Source organism: Taudactylus pleione, unplaced genomic scaffold (genome assembly GCF_031769625.1).
Source record: "Taudactylus pleione unplaced genomic scaffold, aTauple2 ptg001987l, whole genome shotgun sequence".
Taxonomy (NCBI): Eukaryota; Metazoa; Chordata; class Amphibia; order Anura; family Myobatrachidae; genus Taudactylus; species Taudactylus pleione.
The window spans coordinates 747,968-766,516 of record NW_028286383.1 but is presented as its reverse complement, the minus strand read 5'-3'; the positions used below and the strand labels follow the sequence as shown (position 1 = coordinate 766,516).

The window sequence follows — 18,549 nt, the reverse complement described above, 5'->3', positions numbered from 1 at the left end:
AGATAGATAGATAGATATGAGATAGATAGATATGAGATAGATAGATATGAGATAGATAGATATGAGACAGATAGATATGAGATAGATAGATAGATATGATATAGATAGATATGATATAGATAGATATGAGAGAGATGGATATGATATAGATAGATATGAGATAGATAGATAGATATGAGATAGATAAATATGAGAGCGATAGATAGATAGATATGAGATAGATATGAGATAGATAGATATGAGATAGATAGATAGATATGATATAGATAGATATGAGATAGATAGCTATGAGATAGATAGATATGAGATAGATAGATATGAGATAGATAGATATGAGATAGATAGATATGATATAGATAAATATGAGAGAGAGAGATAGATAGATAGATATGAGATAGATAGATAGATAGATATGATATAGATAGATATGAGATAGATAGATATGAGATAGATATGAGATAGATAGATATGATATAGATAGATAGATATGAGATAGATATGAGATAGATAGATATGAGATAGATATGAGATAGATAGATAGATATATAGATAGATATGAGATAGATAGATATGAGATAGATATATATGAGATAGATAGATATGAGACAGATAGATATGAGATAGATATGAGATAGATAGATAGATATGAGATAGATATGAGATAGATAGATATGATATAGATAAATATGAGATAGATAGATAGATATGAGATAGATATGAGCTAGATAGATATGATATAGATAGATATGAGATAGATAGATATGATATAGATAGATATGAGATAGATAGATATGAGATAGATAGATATGAGATAGATAGATATGAGATAGATAGATATGATATAGATAGATATGAGATAGATAGATAAATATGAGAGAGATAGATATGAGATAGATAGATATGAGATAGATAGGTATGAGATAGATAAAATATAGATAGATATGAGATAGATAGATATGATATAGATAGATATGAGACAGATAGATATGAGATAGATATGATATAGATAGATATGATATAGATAGATATGAGATAGCTAGATATGAGATAGATAGATATGAGACAGATAGATATGAGATAGATATGAGATAGACAGATAGATATGAGATAGATAGATAGATATGAGATAGATAGATATGAGATAGATAGATAGATAGGTATGAGATAGATAGAGATGAGATAGATAGATATGAGATAGATAGATATGAGATAGATAGATATGAGATAGATAGATATGAGATAGATAAATATGAGAGAGATAGATAGATATGAGATAGATAGATAGATATGAGATAGATATTAGATAGATAGATAGATATGATATAGATAGATATGACATAGATAGATATGATATAGATAGATATGAGATAGATAGATATGAGATAGATAGATATGATATAGATAAATATGAGAGAGATAGATAGATAGATATGAGATAGATAGATAGATAGATATGATATAGATAGATATGAGATAGATAGATATGAGATAGATATGAGATAGATAGATATAATATAGATAGATAGATATGAGATAGATAGATATGAGATAGATAGATATGATATAGATAGATATGAGATAGATAGATATGATATAGATAAATATGAGAGAGATAGATAGATAGATATGAGATAGATATGAGATAGATAGATATGAGATAGATAAATATGAGAGAGATAGATAGATATGAGACAGATAGATATGAGATAGATATGAGATAGATAGATAGATAGATATGAGATAGATAGATAAGAGATAGATATGAGATAGATAGATATATAGATAGATATGAGATAGATAGATATGATATAGATAGATATGAGATAGATAGATATGAGACAGATAGATATGAGATAGATATGAGATAGATAGATAGATATGAGATAGATATGAGATAGATAGATATGATATAGATAGATATGATATAGATAGATATGAGATAGATAGATATGAGATAGATAGATATGAGATAGATATGAGATAGATAGATATGAGATAGATAGATAGATATGAGATAGATAGATAGATAGATAGATATGAGATAGATAGATAGATAGATATGAGATAGATAGATATGAGATAGATAGATAGATAGATAGATATGAGATAGATAGATATGAGATAGATAGATATGAGATAGATATGAGATAGATAGATAGATATGATATAGATAGATATGAGATAGATAGATATGAGAGAGATAGATATGAGAGAGATAGATATGAGATAGATAGATATGGGATAGATAGATATGGGATAGATAGATATGAGATAGATATGAGATAGATAGATAGATATGATATAGATAGATATGAGATAGATAGATATGAGGGAGATAGATAGATATGAGATAGATAGATATGAGATAGATAAATATGAGAGAGATAGATAGATATGAGATAGATATGAGATAGATAGATAGATAGATAGATAGATATGAGATAGATAGATAGATTTGAGCAAAAATTAGATATGTGCGCTCAGTCTTAATGAATCTCTGCAGTAAGTCATTTGCAGCCTAAATGGCAATAGGTCCGTACAGCTCCTTTCCTAGAACCTTTACCACAGGCTCATATTTTCAGCACATGTAAAATGAGAACATGGAGAACACATACATTAATTCATTGTAAAAAACACTTTATTTCAAAGCTCATGTACATTACAGTAAGGCAGTGGTTCCCAAACTGTGTGCCTCGGGACCCTTGCAGGGGTGCCTCAGGTTGGTGGTCTAGCACAATATGAAATTATTTATGGTCAATGTAATGTAAATATGGGGACAAACCTGTTCCCAGCACATAACTGACCCTAAAGATGACAGGGAGCACAATCTACTTTACTACATTTTTTATCTGAATTTCAACAAATATTTGGCTTAGGGGTTCCGTGACGCAATGCTGAGACTCTAGGGCGCCGGGATTCAAAATAGTTTGGGACCCACTGCAGTAAGGATCAGCGGGTATATTACAAACCCCTGACTTGGCATGTAACTCTGATACCCAGCGGGCAGATAACGCTCCAGACAATCACCCGACCCAGTCTGCAGTCACTGTGCTCAGCGTATGACATCACACCGTCTGGGGTCCCAAAGGACTTGTATAGCACAGATTTATATTGGGCCTCTCTACTTTTCTCTTTAGTGCCTCATATTCCTATTGCTACAAGAGAATTTCCCTCCAGTCTGTTTGTTGCTATAATTGAATATTTACCTCTTCCAGGTGTTTGATCCCCTGCGTTTCTCCCAAGAGAATTCATCTACACGTCATTCCCATGCCTTTCTTCCTTTTGCAGCAGGGCCCAGGTAAATGGAGTCTTTGCAAGATAAGTGTTACAGGTTGAGTCTCCCATATCCAAATATTCTGAAATACGGAATATTTTTACCATGGCTGAGATAGTAAAACCTTTGATTTTTGATGGTTCAATGCACATAAACTTTGTTTAAAGCATATAATTATTAAAAGTATTGTATAAAATTACCTTCAGGCTGTGTGCATAAGGTGTATATAAAACATAAATTAATTTCATGTATGTACACAAACTTTGTTTGAGCCTCAAAATTATTGAAAATATTGTATAAAATGACCTGCAGGCTGTGTGTATTAGGTGTATATGAAACATTAATGCATTCTGTGCTTAGATTTGGGCCCCATTCCCAAGATAATTCATTATGTTATGCAAATATTCCAAAATATGGAATGTTCCAATATCCAAATTAACCTTGGTCCCAAGCATTTTGGATATGGGAGACCAAACCTGTATAGATAAAACCCTATGTTTCCTCTTCTTCCTCCAGCTGAAAACAAGGGGTTGATTTGGGCAGGGCTAGGTAACTATGGTGGTAATCGATTTTACAGGGGATGCGTACAAGTCTCATTCAGGCCTCAAGTTCCTGATCATTTATTGATAGAGATGTGTGCTGACCCCTGTGTTTTGGTTCTAATTCTTCATCGTGTTTTGAATTTGCCCAAACCAGCTTTAGGTGTTTTGGATCTTTTTTACAAATTGATAAAAACTGCAAAATCATGTAATGTTGGCCTGGTTTTGTTCCTACAGTATTATTAACCTCAATAACATTAATTTCAAGTAGTTTCCAGACAATTTTGACCACCTCACTACTCACAATATTGTTCACCAACATTGTCCAAAGGCTGGCTGGCTAAACTAAGCAACAGAGAAGCGTCTGCTAGGATCTGTGGTTAGCAAATCATCTTGGTTGTAGTTCCCAATCTTAGTTGCTACTGGGACACTGCATAAATTCCTGTCTGTCTGTGTGCTGATCTCATGTGTTCAGTAATTACTGCCTGTCTGTGTGCTGATCTCATGTGTTCAGTAATTACTGCCTGTCTGTGTGCTGATCTCATGTGTTCAGTAATTACTGCCTGTCTGTGTGCTGATCTCATGTGTTCAGTAATTACTGCCTGTCTGTGTGCTGATCTCATGTGTTCAGTAATTACTGCCTGTCTGTGTGCTGATCTCATGTGTTCAGTAATTACTGCCTGTCTGTGTGCTGATCTCATGTGTTCAGTAATTACTGCCTGTCTGTGTGCTGATCTCATGTGTTCAGTAATTACTGCCTGTCTGTGTGCTGATCTCATGTGTTCAGTAATTACTGCCTGTCTGTGTGCTGATCTCATGTGTTCAGTAATTACTGCCTGTCTGTGTGCTGATCTCATGTGTTCAGTAATTACTGCCTGTCTGTGTGCTGATCTCATGTGTTCAGTAATTACTGCCTGTCTGTGTGCTGATCTCATGTGTTCAGTAATTACTGCCTGTCTGTGTGCTGATCTCATGTGTTCAGTAATTACTGCCTGTCTGTGTGCTGATCTCATGTGTTCAGTAATTACTGCCTGTCTGTGTGCTGATCTCATGTGTTCAGTAATTACTGCCTGTCTGTGTGCTGATCTCATGTGTTCAGTAATTACTGCCTGTCTGTGTGCTGATCTCATGTGTTCAGTAATTACTGCCTGTCTGTGTGCTGATCTCATGTGTTCAGTAATTACTGCCTGTCTGTGTGCTGATCTCATGTGTTCAGTAATTACTGCCTGTCTGTGTGCTGATCTCATGTGTTCAGTAATTACTGCCCGTCTGTGTGCTGATCTCATGTGTTCAGTAATTACTGCCCGTCTGTGTGCTGATCTCATGTGTTCAGTAATTACTGCCTGTCTGTGTGCTGATCTCATGTGTTCAGTAATTACTGCCTGTCTGTGTGCTGATCTCATGTGTTCAGTAATTACTGCCTGTCTGTGTGCTGATCTCATGTGTTCAGTAATTACTGCCTGTCTGTGTGCTGATCTCATGTGTTCAGTAATTACTGCCTGTCTGTGTGCTGATCTCATGTGTTCAGTAATTACTGCCTGTCTGTGTGCTGATCTCATGTGTTCAGTAATTACTGCCTGTCTGTGTGCTGATCTCATGTGTTCAGTAATTACTGCCTGTCTGTGTGCTGATCTCATGTGTTCAGTAATTACTGCCTGTCTTTGTGCTGATCTCATGTGTTCAGTAATTACTGCCTGTCTGTGTGCTGATCTCATGTGTTCAGTAATTACTGACTGTCTGTGTGCTGATCTCATGTGTTTGTTGAGTAATTACTGCCTGTCTGTGTGCTGATCTCATGTGTTCAGTAATTACTGCCTGTCTGTGTGCTGATCTCATGTGTTCAGTAATTACTGCCTGTCTGTGTGCTGATCTCATGTGTTCAGTAATTACTGCCTGTCTGTGTGCTGATCTCATGTGTTGAGTAATTACTGCCTGTCTGTGTGCTGATCTCATGTGTTGAGTAATTACTGACTGTCTGTGTGCTGATCTCATGTGTTCAGTAATTACTGCCTGTCTGTGTGCTGATCTCATATGTTCAGTAATTACTGCCTGTCTGTGTGCAGTATCAATTATCTTGTCTGTGTGCAAAGGCCAGGTGCACACTAGTCTGTCGTTAGAGAGGCTTGCAGGTCTTGCTCTGATTGGACCCTGTATCTGTTAAATTGTACACAGCCCTTCACTCCATGCTGGTGATAACGTTTTCATGTGTTTCTGCTTGTGGCCAGTCTCCTGTTTGTTGCAGTCGAGTTCCCGTTCTCCTGCTTTATTTCTTGTCTGCTGTTTGTACCATTCAGGTGGCATGGTGCACATAACATCTGCTGTTTGCTGCTTGTGTCATCTAGGCAGCATGGTGTGCATCCCTGTTCCCATCCGCTTGTTTCATCTCAGCGGCACAGAGTGCACTCGCAGTCCTAAGTGCGCAATCCTATGCACTAACGCCTGTGTCAACTCTGCAAAATAGGCCGGACCTCAGCGCCCTAAGTGCACAATCCTGTGCACCAACACCTGTGTCAACCTGGCAACATAGGCCGCAACTCTGTGTGCTAAGTGTGCAATTTAGCACACAAATGCCAGTGTATACCAGCCAAGGCTTACCAGCCCTAATGGCTGGTACACGGCCAAAGCCACATCCAATTCTGCGCAGAGGCTGCCTCTTGCTAAGGCTTACCAGCCTTCAAGGTTGCTACACAGCCAAAGTCGCATACAATACACAGCCCAGAGGCTGCCTCTATCCATGGCTTACCAGCCCTCAAGGATGCTACACGGCCACAGCCGCATCTTGCTGCTCAGCCCAAAGACTGCTCCTCACCCAGACTTACCAGTCCTCAAGGCTGCAACACCTCCCCAGCCCTCAAGGCAAAACGGCCGTAACTAGCCAAGTATTCCAGCCCTCAAGGCTGTAGCTGAACTTTCCTTGTGTGATCATCTCCAGTCTACAAGAGGTATCCCCAACCTATAATCATAGACATCGATTCCCTCCAGAAATCATTACATGAGCACAAACAAAAGGCAGGTTAAAAGACTATAGCACATCTATGAAACATTGCCCCACAGCAGTGGCAGACAGGATGGAAGTTTAATAAACTATACAACTCCATAGAAACAAAAAATGTTTTCATTAATCAAGAACTAGATCAGAGGCCCAAGGGCTGTACAGGGAAATGAAGGTGGAATATGTAGGTAGTGGAAGGCAGGTAAAGAAAGGAAGGATTGATTAGTAAATGTAATTTAATTGATTGCTGAAGAATTTTTATGATAAAATAGACAAAAAAATTAATAAAAAAATATATACAGAAGTATATGGCTTATGAGTCAGTGGGTTAGTAATAACATAGTCAAAAACATATATTACTAACCAACTGACTAGAGAGTCATTGCCCGAAGGGAAGACAACCCTGATACATTCTGATTAGAAACAGTTACTAAGTATCGAATAGAAGGCAATGTACTGACTCACACAACTATACATGTGTTACAAATAACTCATAACACTGGGATTATATTCTGCATTTGCCAGTAATAAGCCTCGATAAAGGCATTGATTTAAGCAGATAAATCTAGCCAGTGTATACAACTTTAAATAATTATTTATAACATAAATAATTGACCCAGGCATAATCAGGACAATTTTTATACACTTTTTTCTTACTATTTACACTCTATTTTTTATATACAAAAACATTTTTCTTTGTATCAATACATCAAGATTTATAAGTAAATAATAAAAGTTATTTTTTATTAATGAAGATGCAACAAAATGAAATATAAAACTTTGAAAACATAAAAATAGCAAAATACTTTTATATAAAATTACACACTAGTGGAGCCTTTTGTTTTTGAGATTCACACTGGAGTGCACCCGACAGCGTCATTACATTTTCTTTTTTCTAAAATATTAGCACACTACATTCCCGTCAGATATCCAGCATTAAATTGCACCTGAATTACCGCTGGAGGAACTTATATAGAATCCAAATCACGCGATATCCAACGCCGGGAAGATGACGTTTTGCCTCGTTTTGGGATCCGAGCCCGATGGAGATAACAGAGTCAGGACTCTGATCCCATTGGATACTTAATTTCGGGTGGCTTCGGTTTTGAGGAGACTGAACTATGTGCCCAAACTGATTCATCTTGATGGTACTTCTGAATACTTCTGGCCAAACGCGGCAAGATGCATGGGGTCATTTATTGAAAATGCAGCTATAGAGGTGGAGAGACAAGTCCCTCAGCTTTTACAGTGCATCCAGAAAGTATTCACAATGCTTCACTTTTTCCACATTTTGGTACGTTACAGCCTTATTCCAAAATGGAATAAATTAGTTTTTGTCTTCAAAATTCTAAACAGAATGGGCCCCATTCAGAGGCGGTCGTTCGATGCAGGTGGTCGGTCTGAATCTTGCATCCTGAACGGCCGCCTCCTTGTCGATCATTATGCTGTGGGTTACCACCCACAGCTCTAATGACTGACATGGGTGATGGTCACGATGGTCAAGATCATCGCGACCATCGGGGCTTACGACCAGACCCTAGGGTAGAGTCTGGGCACTCGTAAGCCCCAGGGAGCTTCCTGCTCTGTTCGAGCAGGAAGTTTCCCACTGACATCAGCAATGATGTCAGTGGGGCCGCCCCCAAACGATAAGCGTTCCGACTGGAACACCTCCATTTGGCCAGGCACGCCCCCGGCCCGTCCAGCAAAAGGGGCGAGCTGTCACTCAACATCGACAGCTCGCCCCATCTGCTACGAGACCCCTAACGATGGAGCGCCCATCGTTAGCCGGGTCTCACGCATGACGGAGCTGGCTTCATCATGCGCACGCGCTGTGGGGCAACATCGAGTTGGTTATGAGCGCTCAGCGCTCACGACCGACTCTGAATGAGCTGCAATACCCCATAATGACAATGTGTAATAAGTTTTTTTGAGATTTTTGCAAATTTAATTTAAAAAAAAACCCTAAGAAATCACATGTACATAAGTATCACAGCCTTTGCTCAATACTTTGTTGATGCACCTTTAGCAGCAATTACAGCCTCAAGTCTTTTTGAATATGATGCCACAAGCTTGGCACACCTATCTTTGGGCAGTTTCGCCCATTCCTCTTTGCAGCACCTCTCAAGCTCCATCAGGTTGGATGGGAAGCGTCAGTGCACAGCCATTTTCAGATCTCTCCAGAGATGTTCAATCTGATTCAAGTCTGGGCTCTGGCTGGGCCACTCACTTTTAGAGCATACATACGCCAGGCTTGCCTACCCTCCATATTTGGCCTGGAGCCTCCCGAATATTGGATGCAGCTCCCGGCCCAACGGAAAGGCAGGCAAGCCTCCCAGCATCCACCAACCCTCCCGACCTCCCCCCAGAATAAACAAGAAATCACCGCAGTGGGGGGGCCGTTGCTTCCATTCGTGCTGAATTGCGTCATCGTTGCCCCGCCCCCTGCTTCACAATGCCGACAATAGTGGCACTGTGAAGAGGGGGCAGGGCCACTATGACACGGTTGTGTGGCCCTGCCCTGGCTCCGCCCCCAATGTGTCATAACTGCCCGGACACACACCCCAGCTGTTAGTGAACATTCAGCTCTTTCCCGGAAGGAGGAAGCTGATTGTCGGCAAGTATGACATCTACGCCCGAGTTACTTACCACTCTCCATCAGCCCTAATGTGTTAGCAGCAGAGTATTTGCACTATATAAATATATTATGTATATGCTGACATACCGATGACTCATTGTATGCCTAAGCACGACTAAACAAGCCCTACATGGTTATGTGTTACCCAGATCACACAATTTGTGCTCCATCTGTAGACTGTGGCTGAATGGGGCTAGCAGTGAGAATACATACAATTTTCTGTATCTGATTGTCCCAGTAGCAGCCGCGTCATACAGATGTGGATTGTGCGCACAATCGGTCGATGTTTGCATTATGCGTAGGCGTATGCATCGCAATGTGCGCGCGCACGACGGTCCCACTGCAATCGGGATGCAATTTAAGATTAACAGACAGGATTCGAGCATTTGTGGATGGTGACGGGGAGAGGTCTTGTGAACGCAGGCGTGTCAGTGCGTTTAAATGGCATTGCACGGGCTTGCAGAAATTAGCCTCAGCCTTCCACGTGACCAGAAGAGTTAGCAATTTAAGTAAGGTCTGACCAGCCGCAATGGAGCGTGAGGGCAAGAAGTCCATTGATGTTACTGATGTTCCAGCTAGTTTGGGGCGGTCTTATGAATGTGTACATATACAAGAGGGCATCCTTATTTTTGCCAAGCGGCAGCATTTTTGCGTATAATCACCATCCCGGGGAGCTTGCGATTGCAATTTTGTGTACCAAGCTGGCTGAGACCCTCAGTGTGAGAAGAAATAGTTTAGTAACATGAAATCGTACAGTACACAGGGAGAAATGCAGCGTTTCCAGGGAGGCGTTTGTATGGGGAAAATTATTTAACAAGTTTCATGGAGGCACTTTTACAGCCACAATATCAGTTCTGTAATTGTCATCTCAGGTTAATGTAATTTGAAAAATACTCTGTGAATAAAACATTTTCTACTGAATGAAGGTGAAGTAGTGGTGCAGGCATGGCCAGGTCAGGGTAATCACCACCTGCTGCCCCCTCTCAGTGCCCCTGGGTGCAGGCATGGCCAGGGTAATCACCACCCTCTCTCCCCCTCTCAGTGCCCCTGGGTGCAGGCATGGTCAGGCCAGGGTAATCACCACCTGCTGCCCCCTCTCAGTGCCCCTGGGTGCAGGCATGGCCAGGCCAGGGTAATCACCACCTGCTCCCCCATCTCTCGGCACCCCTGGGTGTAGGCATGGCCAGGCCAGGGTAATCACCACCCGCTCCCCCCTCTCTGTGCCCCTGGGTGCAGGCATGGCCAGGGTAATCACCACCCACTCCCCCCTCTCAGTGCCCCTGGGTGCAGGCATCACCAGGCCAGGGTAATCACCACCCGCACCCCCTCTCAGTGCCCCTTGGTGCAGGCAAGGTCAGGCCAGGGTAATCACCACCTGCTGCCCCCTCTCAGTGCCCCTGAGTGCAGGCATGGCCAGGCCAGGGTAATCACCACCCGCTCCCCCCTCTCTCGGCACCCCTGGGTGCAGGCATGGCCAGGCCAGGGTAATCACCACCTGCTCCCCCCTCTCTCAGCACCCCTGGGTGCAGGCATGGCCAGGCCAGGGTAATCACCACCCACTCCCCCCTCTCTCGGCACCCCTGGGTGCAGGCATGGCTAGGCAAGGCTAATCACCACCCACTCCTCCCTCTCAGTACCCCTGGGTGCAGGCATCACCAGGCCAGGGTAATCACAACCCACTCCCCCCTCTCAGTGCCCCTGGGTGCAGGCATGGCCAGGGTAATCACCATCCACTCCCCCCTCTCAGTGCCCCTGGGTGCAGGCATGGCCAGGCCAGGGTAATCACCACCCGCTCCCCCCTCTCTCTGCGCCCCTGGGTGCAGGCATGGCCAGCCCACGGTAAACACCACCCGCTCCCCCCTGTCTCGGCACCCCTGGGTGCAGGCATGGCCATGCCAGGGTAGTCACCACCCGCTCCCCCCTCTCAGTGCACCCCTGGGTGCAGGCATGGCCAGGCCACGGTAATCACCACCCGCTGCCCCCTCTCAGTGCACCCCTGGGTGCAAGCATGGCATGCTATGTAACGTACAGTACATTACTTTATGCTGCCCTCTTTATGGTAATATACAGTACATGGCCCATGGTTTAGAAGAAGAGGGGTCCATTTCCTTTCCCTAGTTTTCCCTTCTAGCCTTGTACTTCTATTTATCCATCTTTTCTTTCATTTATTCTTCTTTAACCAGTGTCTTCCCCTGTTTCTTGGTAATCAATCTCCATCACATTTCTCGCTCACTGGGCCTGATTCAGAGCCACCTACAAAAAGCGTGCGCTCGCTCTGAATCAGGGCGCTTTTTTTTGTTGTTGCGGCCTCTGTGCCACTCGCATAGCTGTGGGTTACCACCAACTGCTTATGCGAGCGGCCATGAGGATGGTCGCAATGGTCAAGACCATCGGGCTTGCAACGAGACCCTTGTGGTAGGGTCTCGTTGCCGCAAGCCCCAGTGGACTTCCTGCTCTAATAGAGTGATGTCAGTAGGGCCGCCCACAAATGGCAGGTGTTTCTGTAGGAACGCCTCCATTGCCCAGCGACCCCCCTTCCCCACCTTCCAAACGGGGCAGCTGTCAATCAACATAGACAGCTGCCACTTTTGGATGTGAGTGCTTTTTGCCGTGCGCACTGGGCCAACATCGACCCGCTTGCGAGCGGGTCTGAATCAGGCCCTCTGTTCCCTCTCTGTCTCTTATGTACATTTGTTTCCTGTCCATTTTCTTTCATCCAGTTTCTCTATAGCCAGTGATCAGGCAGGTGTGTTCCTGGGCAGCGGCTGAGGAAAGGAGCGAGCTGTGAGCTGCAGTATTATAGATGGCTATGACGCTACAGTGCCAGAGTGAGCACAGGTATGGCCAGGCCAGGGTAATCACCACCCGCTCCCCCCTCTCTCTATAGCCAGTGATCAGACAGGTGTGTTCCTGGGCAGCGGCTGAGGAAAGGAGCGAGCTGTGAGCTGCAGTATTAGATGGCTATGACGCTACAGTGCCAGAGTGAGCACAGGTATGGCCAGGCCAGGGTAATCACCACCCGCTCCCCCCTCTCTCTATAGCCAGTGATCAGGCAGGTGTGTTCCTGGGCAGCGGCTGAGGAAAGGAGCGAGCTGTGAGCTGCAGTATTAGATGGCTATGACGCTACAGTGCCAGAGTGAGCACAGGTATGGCCAGGCCAGGGTAATCACCACCCGCTCCCCCCTCTCTCTATAGCCAGTGATCAGGCAGGTGTGTTCCTGGGCAGCGGCTGAGGAAAGGAGCGAGCTGTGAGCTGCAGTATTATAGATGGCTATGATGCTACAGTGCCAGAGTGAGCACAGGTATGGCCAGGCCAGGGTAATCACCACCCGCTCCCCCCTCTCACTATAGCCAGTGATCAGACAGGTGTGTTCCTGGGCAGCGGCTGAGGAAAGGAGCGAGCTGTGAGCTGCAGTATTATAGATGGCTATAACGCTACAGTGCCAGAGTGAGCACAGGTATGGCCAGGCCAGGGTAATCACCACCCGCTCCCCCCTCTCTCTATAGCCAGTGATCAGGCAGGTGTGTTCCTGGGCAGCGGCTGAGGAAAGGAGCGAGCTGTGAGCTGCAGTATTATAGATGGCTATGACACTACAGTGCCAGAGTGAGCACAGGTATGGCCAGGCCAGGGTAATCATCACCCGCTCCCCCCTCTCTCTATAGCCAGTGATCAGGCAGGTGTGTTCCTGGGCAGCGGCTGAGGAAAGGAGCGAGCTGTGAGCTGCAGTATTATAGATGGCTATGACGCTACAGTGCCAGAGTGAGCACAGGTATGGCCAGGCCAGGGTAATCACCACCCGCTCCCCCCTCTCTCTATAGCCAGTGATCAGGCAGGTGTGTTCCAGGGCAGTGGCTGAGGAAAGGAGCGAGCTGTGAGCTGCAGTATTATAGATGGCTATAACGCTACAGTGCCAGAGTGAGCACAGGTATGGCCAGGCCAGGGTAATCATCACCCGCTCCCCACTCTCTCTATAGCCAGTGATCAGGCAGGTGTGTTCCTGGGCAGCGGCTGAGGAAAGGAGCGAGCTGTGAGCTGCAGTATTATAGATGGCTATGACACTACAGTGCCAGAGTGAGCACAGGTATGGCCAGGCCAGGGTAATCATCACCCGCTCCCCCCTCTCTCTATAGCCAGTGATCAGGCAGGTGTGTTCCTGGGCAGCGGCTGAGGAAAGGAGCGAGCTGTGAGCTGCAGTATTATAGATGGCTATGACGCTACAGTGCCAGAGTGAGCACAGGTATGGCCAGGCCAGGGTAATCACCACCCGCTCCCCCCTCTCTCTATAGCCAGTGATCAGGCAGGTGTGTTCCTGGGCAGCGGCTGAGGAAAGGAGCGAGCTGTGAGCTGCAGTATTATAGATGGCTATAACGCTACAGTGCCAGAGTGAGCACAGGTATGGCCAGGCCAGGGTAATCATCACCCGCTCCCCCCGCTCTCTATAGCCAGTGATCAGGCAGGTGTGTTCCTGGGCAGCGGCTGAGGAAAGGAGCGAGCTGTGAGCTGCAGTATTATAGATGGCTATGATGCTACAGTGCCAGAGTGAGCACAGGTATGGCCAGGCCAGGGTAATCACCACCCGCTCCCCCCTCTCTCTATAGCCAGTGATCAGGCAGTTGTGTTCCTGGGCAGCGGCTGAGGAGAGGAGCGAGCTGTGAGCTGCAGTATTATAGATGGCTATGACTCTACAGTGCCAGAGTGAGCACAGGTATGGCCAGGCCAGGGTAATCATCACCCGCTCCCCCCTCTCTCTATAGCCAGTGATCAGGCAGGTGTGTTCCTGGGCAGCGGCTGAGGAGAGGAGCGAGCTGTGAGCTGCAGTATTATAGATGGCTATAACGCTACAGTGCCAGAGTGAGCACAGGTATGGCCAGGCCAGGGTAATCACCACCCTCTCCCCCCTCTCTCTATAGCCAGTGATCAGGCAGGTGTGTTCCTGGGCAGCGGCTGAGGAGAGGAGCGAGCTGTGAGCTGCAGTATTATAGATGGCTATAACGCTACAGTGCCAGAGTGAGCACAGGTATGGCAAGGCCAGGGTAATCAACACCTGCTCCCCCCTCTCTCTATAGCCTGTGATCAGGCAGGTGTGTTCCTGGGCAGCGGCTGAGGAAAGGAGCGAGCTGTGAGCTGCAGTATTATAGATGGCTATGACGCTACAGTGCCAGAGTGAGCACAGGTATGGCCAGGCCAGGGTAATCACCACCCGCTCCCCCCTCTCTCTATAGCCAGTGATCAGGCAGGTGTGTTCCTGGGCAGCGGCTGAGGAAAGGAGCGAGCTGTGAGCTGCAGTATTATAGATGGCTATGACACTACAGTGCCAGAGTGAGCACAGGTATGGCCAGGCCAGGGTAATCATCACCCGCTCCCCACTCTCTCTATAGCCAGTGATCAGGCAGGTGTGTTCCTGGGCAGCGGCTGAGGAAAGGAGCGAGCTGTGAGCTGCAGTATTATAGATGGCTATGACGCTACAGTGCCAGAGTGAGCACAGGTATGGCCAGGCCAGGGTAATCACCACCCGCTCCCCCCTCTCTCTATAGCCAGTGATCAGGCAGGTGTGTTCCAGGGCAGTGGCTGAGGAAAGGAGCGAGCTGTGAGCTGCAGTATTATAGATGGCTATAACGCTACAGTGCCAGAGTGAGCACAGGTATGGCCAGGCCAGGGTAATCACCACCCTCTCCCCCCTCTCTCTATAGCCAGTGATCAGGCAGGTGTGTTCCTGGGCAGCGGCTGAGGAGAGGAGCGAGCTGTGAGCTGCAGTATTATAGATGGCTATAACGCTACAGTGCCAGAGTGAGCACAGGTATGGCCAGGCCAGGGTAATCACCACCTGCTCCCCCCTCTCTCTATAGCCTGTGATCAGGCAGGTGTGTTCCTGGGCAGCGGCTGAGGAAAGGAGCGAGCTGTGAGCTGCAGTATTATTGATGGCTATGACGCTACAGTGCCAGAGTGAGCACAGGTATGGCCAGGCCAGGGTAATCACCACCCGCTCCCCCCTCTCTCTATAGCCAGTGATCAGGCAGGTGTGTTCCTGGGCAGCGGCTGAGGAAAGGAGCGAGCTGTGAGCTGCAGTATTAGATGGCTATGATGCTACAGTGCCAGAGTGAGCACAGGTATGGCCAGGCCAGGGTAATCACCACCCGCTCCCCCCTCTCTCTATAGCCAGTGATCAGGCAGGTGTGTTCCTGGGCAGCGGCTGAGGAGAGGAGTGAGCTGTGAGCTGCAGTATTATAGATGGCTATAACGCTACAGTGCCAGAGTGAGCACAGGTATGGCCAGGCCAGGGTAATCACCACCCTCTCCCCCCTCTCTCTATAGCCAGTGATCAGGCAGGTGTGTTCCTGGGCAGCGGCTGAGGAGAGGAGCGAGCTGTGAGCTGCAGTATTATAGATGGCTATAACGCTACAGTGCCAGAGTGAGCACAGGTATGGCCAGGCCAGGGTAATCACCACCTGCTCCCCCCTCTCTCTATAGCCTGTGATCAGGCAGGTGTGTTCCTGGGCAGCGGCTGAGGAAAGGAGCGAGCTGTGAGCTGCAGTATTATAGATGGCTATGACTCTACAGTGCCAGAGTGAGCACAGGTATGGCCAGGCCAGGGTAATCATCACCCGCTCCCCCCTCTCTCTATAGCCAGTGATCAGGCAGGTGTGTTCCTGGGCAGCGGCTGAGGAGAGGAGCGAGCTGTGAGCTGCAGTATTATAGATGGCTATGACGCTACAGTGCCAGAGTGAGCACAGGTATGGCCAGGCCAGGGTAATCATCACCCGCTCCCCCCTCTCTCTATAGCCAGTGATTAGGCAGGTGTGTTCCTGGGCAGCGGCTGAGGAGAGGAGCGAGCTGTGAGCTGCAGTATTATAGATGGCTATGACTCTACAGTGCCAGAGTGAGCACAGGTATGGCCAGGCCAGGGTAATCATCACCCGCTCCCCCCTCTCTCTATAGCCAGTGATCAGGCAGGTGTGTTCCTGGGCAGCGGCTGTGGAAAGGAGCGAGCTGTGAGCTGCAGTATTATAGATGGCTATATCGCTACAGTGCCAGAGTGAGCACAGGTATGGCCAGGCCAGGGTAATCATCACCCGCTCCCCCCTCTCTCTATAGCCAGTGATCAGGCAGGTGTGTTCCTGGGCAGCGGCTGTGGAAAGGAGCGAGCTGTGAGCTGCAGTATTAGATGGCTATGACGCTACAGTGCCAGAGTGAGCACAGGTATGGCCAGGCCAGGGTAATCATCACCCGCTCCCCCCTCTCTCTATAGCTCTATAGCCAGTGATTAGGCAGGTGTGTTCCTGGGCAGCGGCTGAGGAAAGGAGCGAGCTGTGAGCTGCAGTATTAGATGGCTATGACGCTACAGTGCCAGAGTGAGCACAGGTATGGCCAGGCCAGGGTAATCATCACCCGCTCCCCCCTCTCTCTATAGCCAGTGATCAGGCAGGTGTGTTCCTGGGCAGAGGCTGAGGAAAGGAGCGAGCTGTGAGCTGCAGTATTATAGATGGCTATGATCCTACAGTGCCAGAGTGAGCACAGGTATGGCCAGGCCAGGCCAGGGTAATCATCACCCGCTCCCCCCTCTCTCTATAGCCACTGATCAGGCAGGTGTGTTCCTGGGCAGCGGCTGAGGAAAGGAGCGAACTGTGAGCCTCAGTATTAGATGGCTATGATGCTACAGTGCCAGAGTGAGCACAGGTATGGCCAGGCCAGGGTAATCACCACCCGCTCCCCCCTCTCACTATAGCCAGTGATCAGACAGGTGTGTTCCTGGGCAGCGGCTGAGGAAAGGAGCGAGCTGTGAGCTGCAGTATTATAGATGGCTATAACGGTACAGTGCCAGAGTGAGCACAGGTATGGCCAGGCCAGGGTAATCACCACCCGCTCCCCCCTCTCACTATAGCCAGTGATCAGACAGGTGTGTTCCTGGGCAGCGGCTGAGGAAAGGAGCGAGCTGTGAGCTGCAGTATTATAGATGGCTATGATGCTACAGTGCCAGAGTGTGCACAGGTATGGCCAGGCCAGGGTAATCATCACCCGCTCCCCCCTCTCTCTATAGCCAGTGATCAGGCAGGTGTGTTCCTGGGCAGCGGCTGAGGAAAGGAGTGAGCTGCAGTATTATAGATGGCTATGACGCTACAGTGCCAGAGTGAGCACAGGTATGGCCAGGCCAGGGTAATCATCACCCGCTCCCCCCTCTCTCTATAGCCAGTGATCAGGCAGGTGTGTTCCTGGGCAGCGGCTGAGGAAAGGAGCGAGCTGTGAGCTGCAGTATTAGATGGCTATGACGCTACAGTGCCAGAGTGAGCACAGGTATGGCCAGGCCAGGGTAATCATCACCCGCTCCCCCCTCTCTCTATAGCCAGTGATCAGGCAGGTGTGTTCCTGGGCAGAGGCTGAGGAAAGGAGCGAGCTGTGAGCTGCAGTATTATAGATGGCTATGATCCTACAGTGCCAGAGTGAGCACAGGTATGGCCAGGCCAGGCCAGGGTAATCATCACCCGCTCCCCCCTCTCTCTATAGCCACTGATCAGGCAGGTGTGTTCCTGGGCAGCGGCTGAGGAAAGGAGCGAACTGTGAGCCTCAGTATTAGATGGCTATGATGCTACAGTGCCAGAGTGAGCACAGGTATGGCCAGGCCAGGGTAATCACCACCCGCTCCCCCCTCTCACTATAGCCAGTGATCAGACAGGTGTGTTCCTGGGCAGCGGCTGAGGAAAGGAGCGAGCTGTGAGCTGCAGTATTATAGATGGCTATAACGGTACAGTGCCAGAGTGAGCACAGGTATGGCCAGGCCAGGGTAATCACCACCCGCTCCCCCCTCTCACTATAGCCAGTGATCAGACAGGTGTGTTCCTGGGCAGCGGCTGAGGAAAGGAGCGAGCTGTGAGCTGCAGTATTATAGATGGCTATGATGCTACAGTGCCAGAGTGTGCACAGGTATGGCCAGGCCAGGGTAATCATCACCCGCTCCCCCCTCTCTCTATAGCCAGTGATCAGGCAGGTGTGTTCCTGGGCAGCGGCTGAGGAAAGGAGTGAGCTGCAGTATTATAGATGGCTATGACGCTACAGTGCCAGAGTGAGCACAGGTATGGCCAGGCCAGGGTAATCATCACCCGCTCCCCCCTCTCT

The 18,549-nt window shown here is 47.5% G+C and overlaps 1 protein-coding gene across 1 annotated transcript in view; it reads left to right on the top strand.

Annotated features, from left to right (window-relative positions):
* The window catches only part of LOC148435881 (cytochrome P450 4B1-like), a 351,835-nt gene that overhangs the window by 310,325 nt on the left and 22,961 nt on the right, over nucleotides 1-18,549 (top strand). The window contains exon 11 of the mRNA XM_088465383.1: nucleotides 3,216-3,298. Coding sequence (XP_088321509.1) covers nucleotides 3,216-3,298 — 83 coding nt within the window. The remainder of the gene's footprint in view (nucleotides 1-3,215; nucleotides 3,299-18,549) is intronic.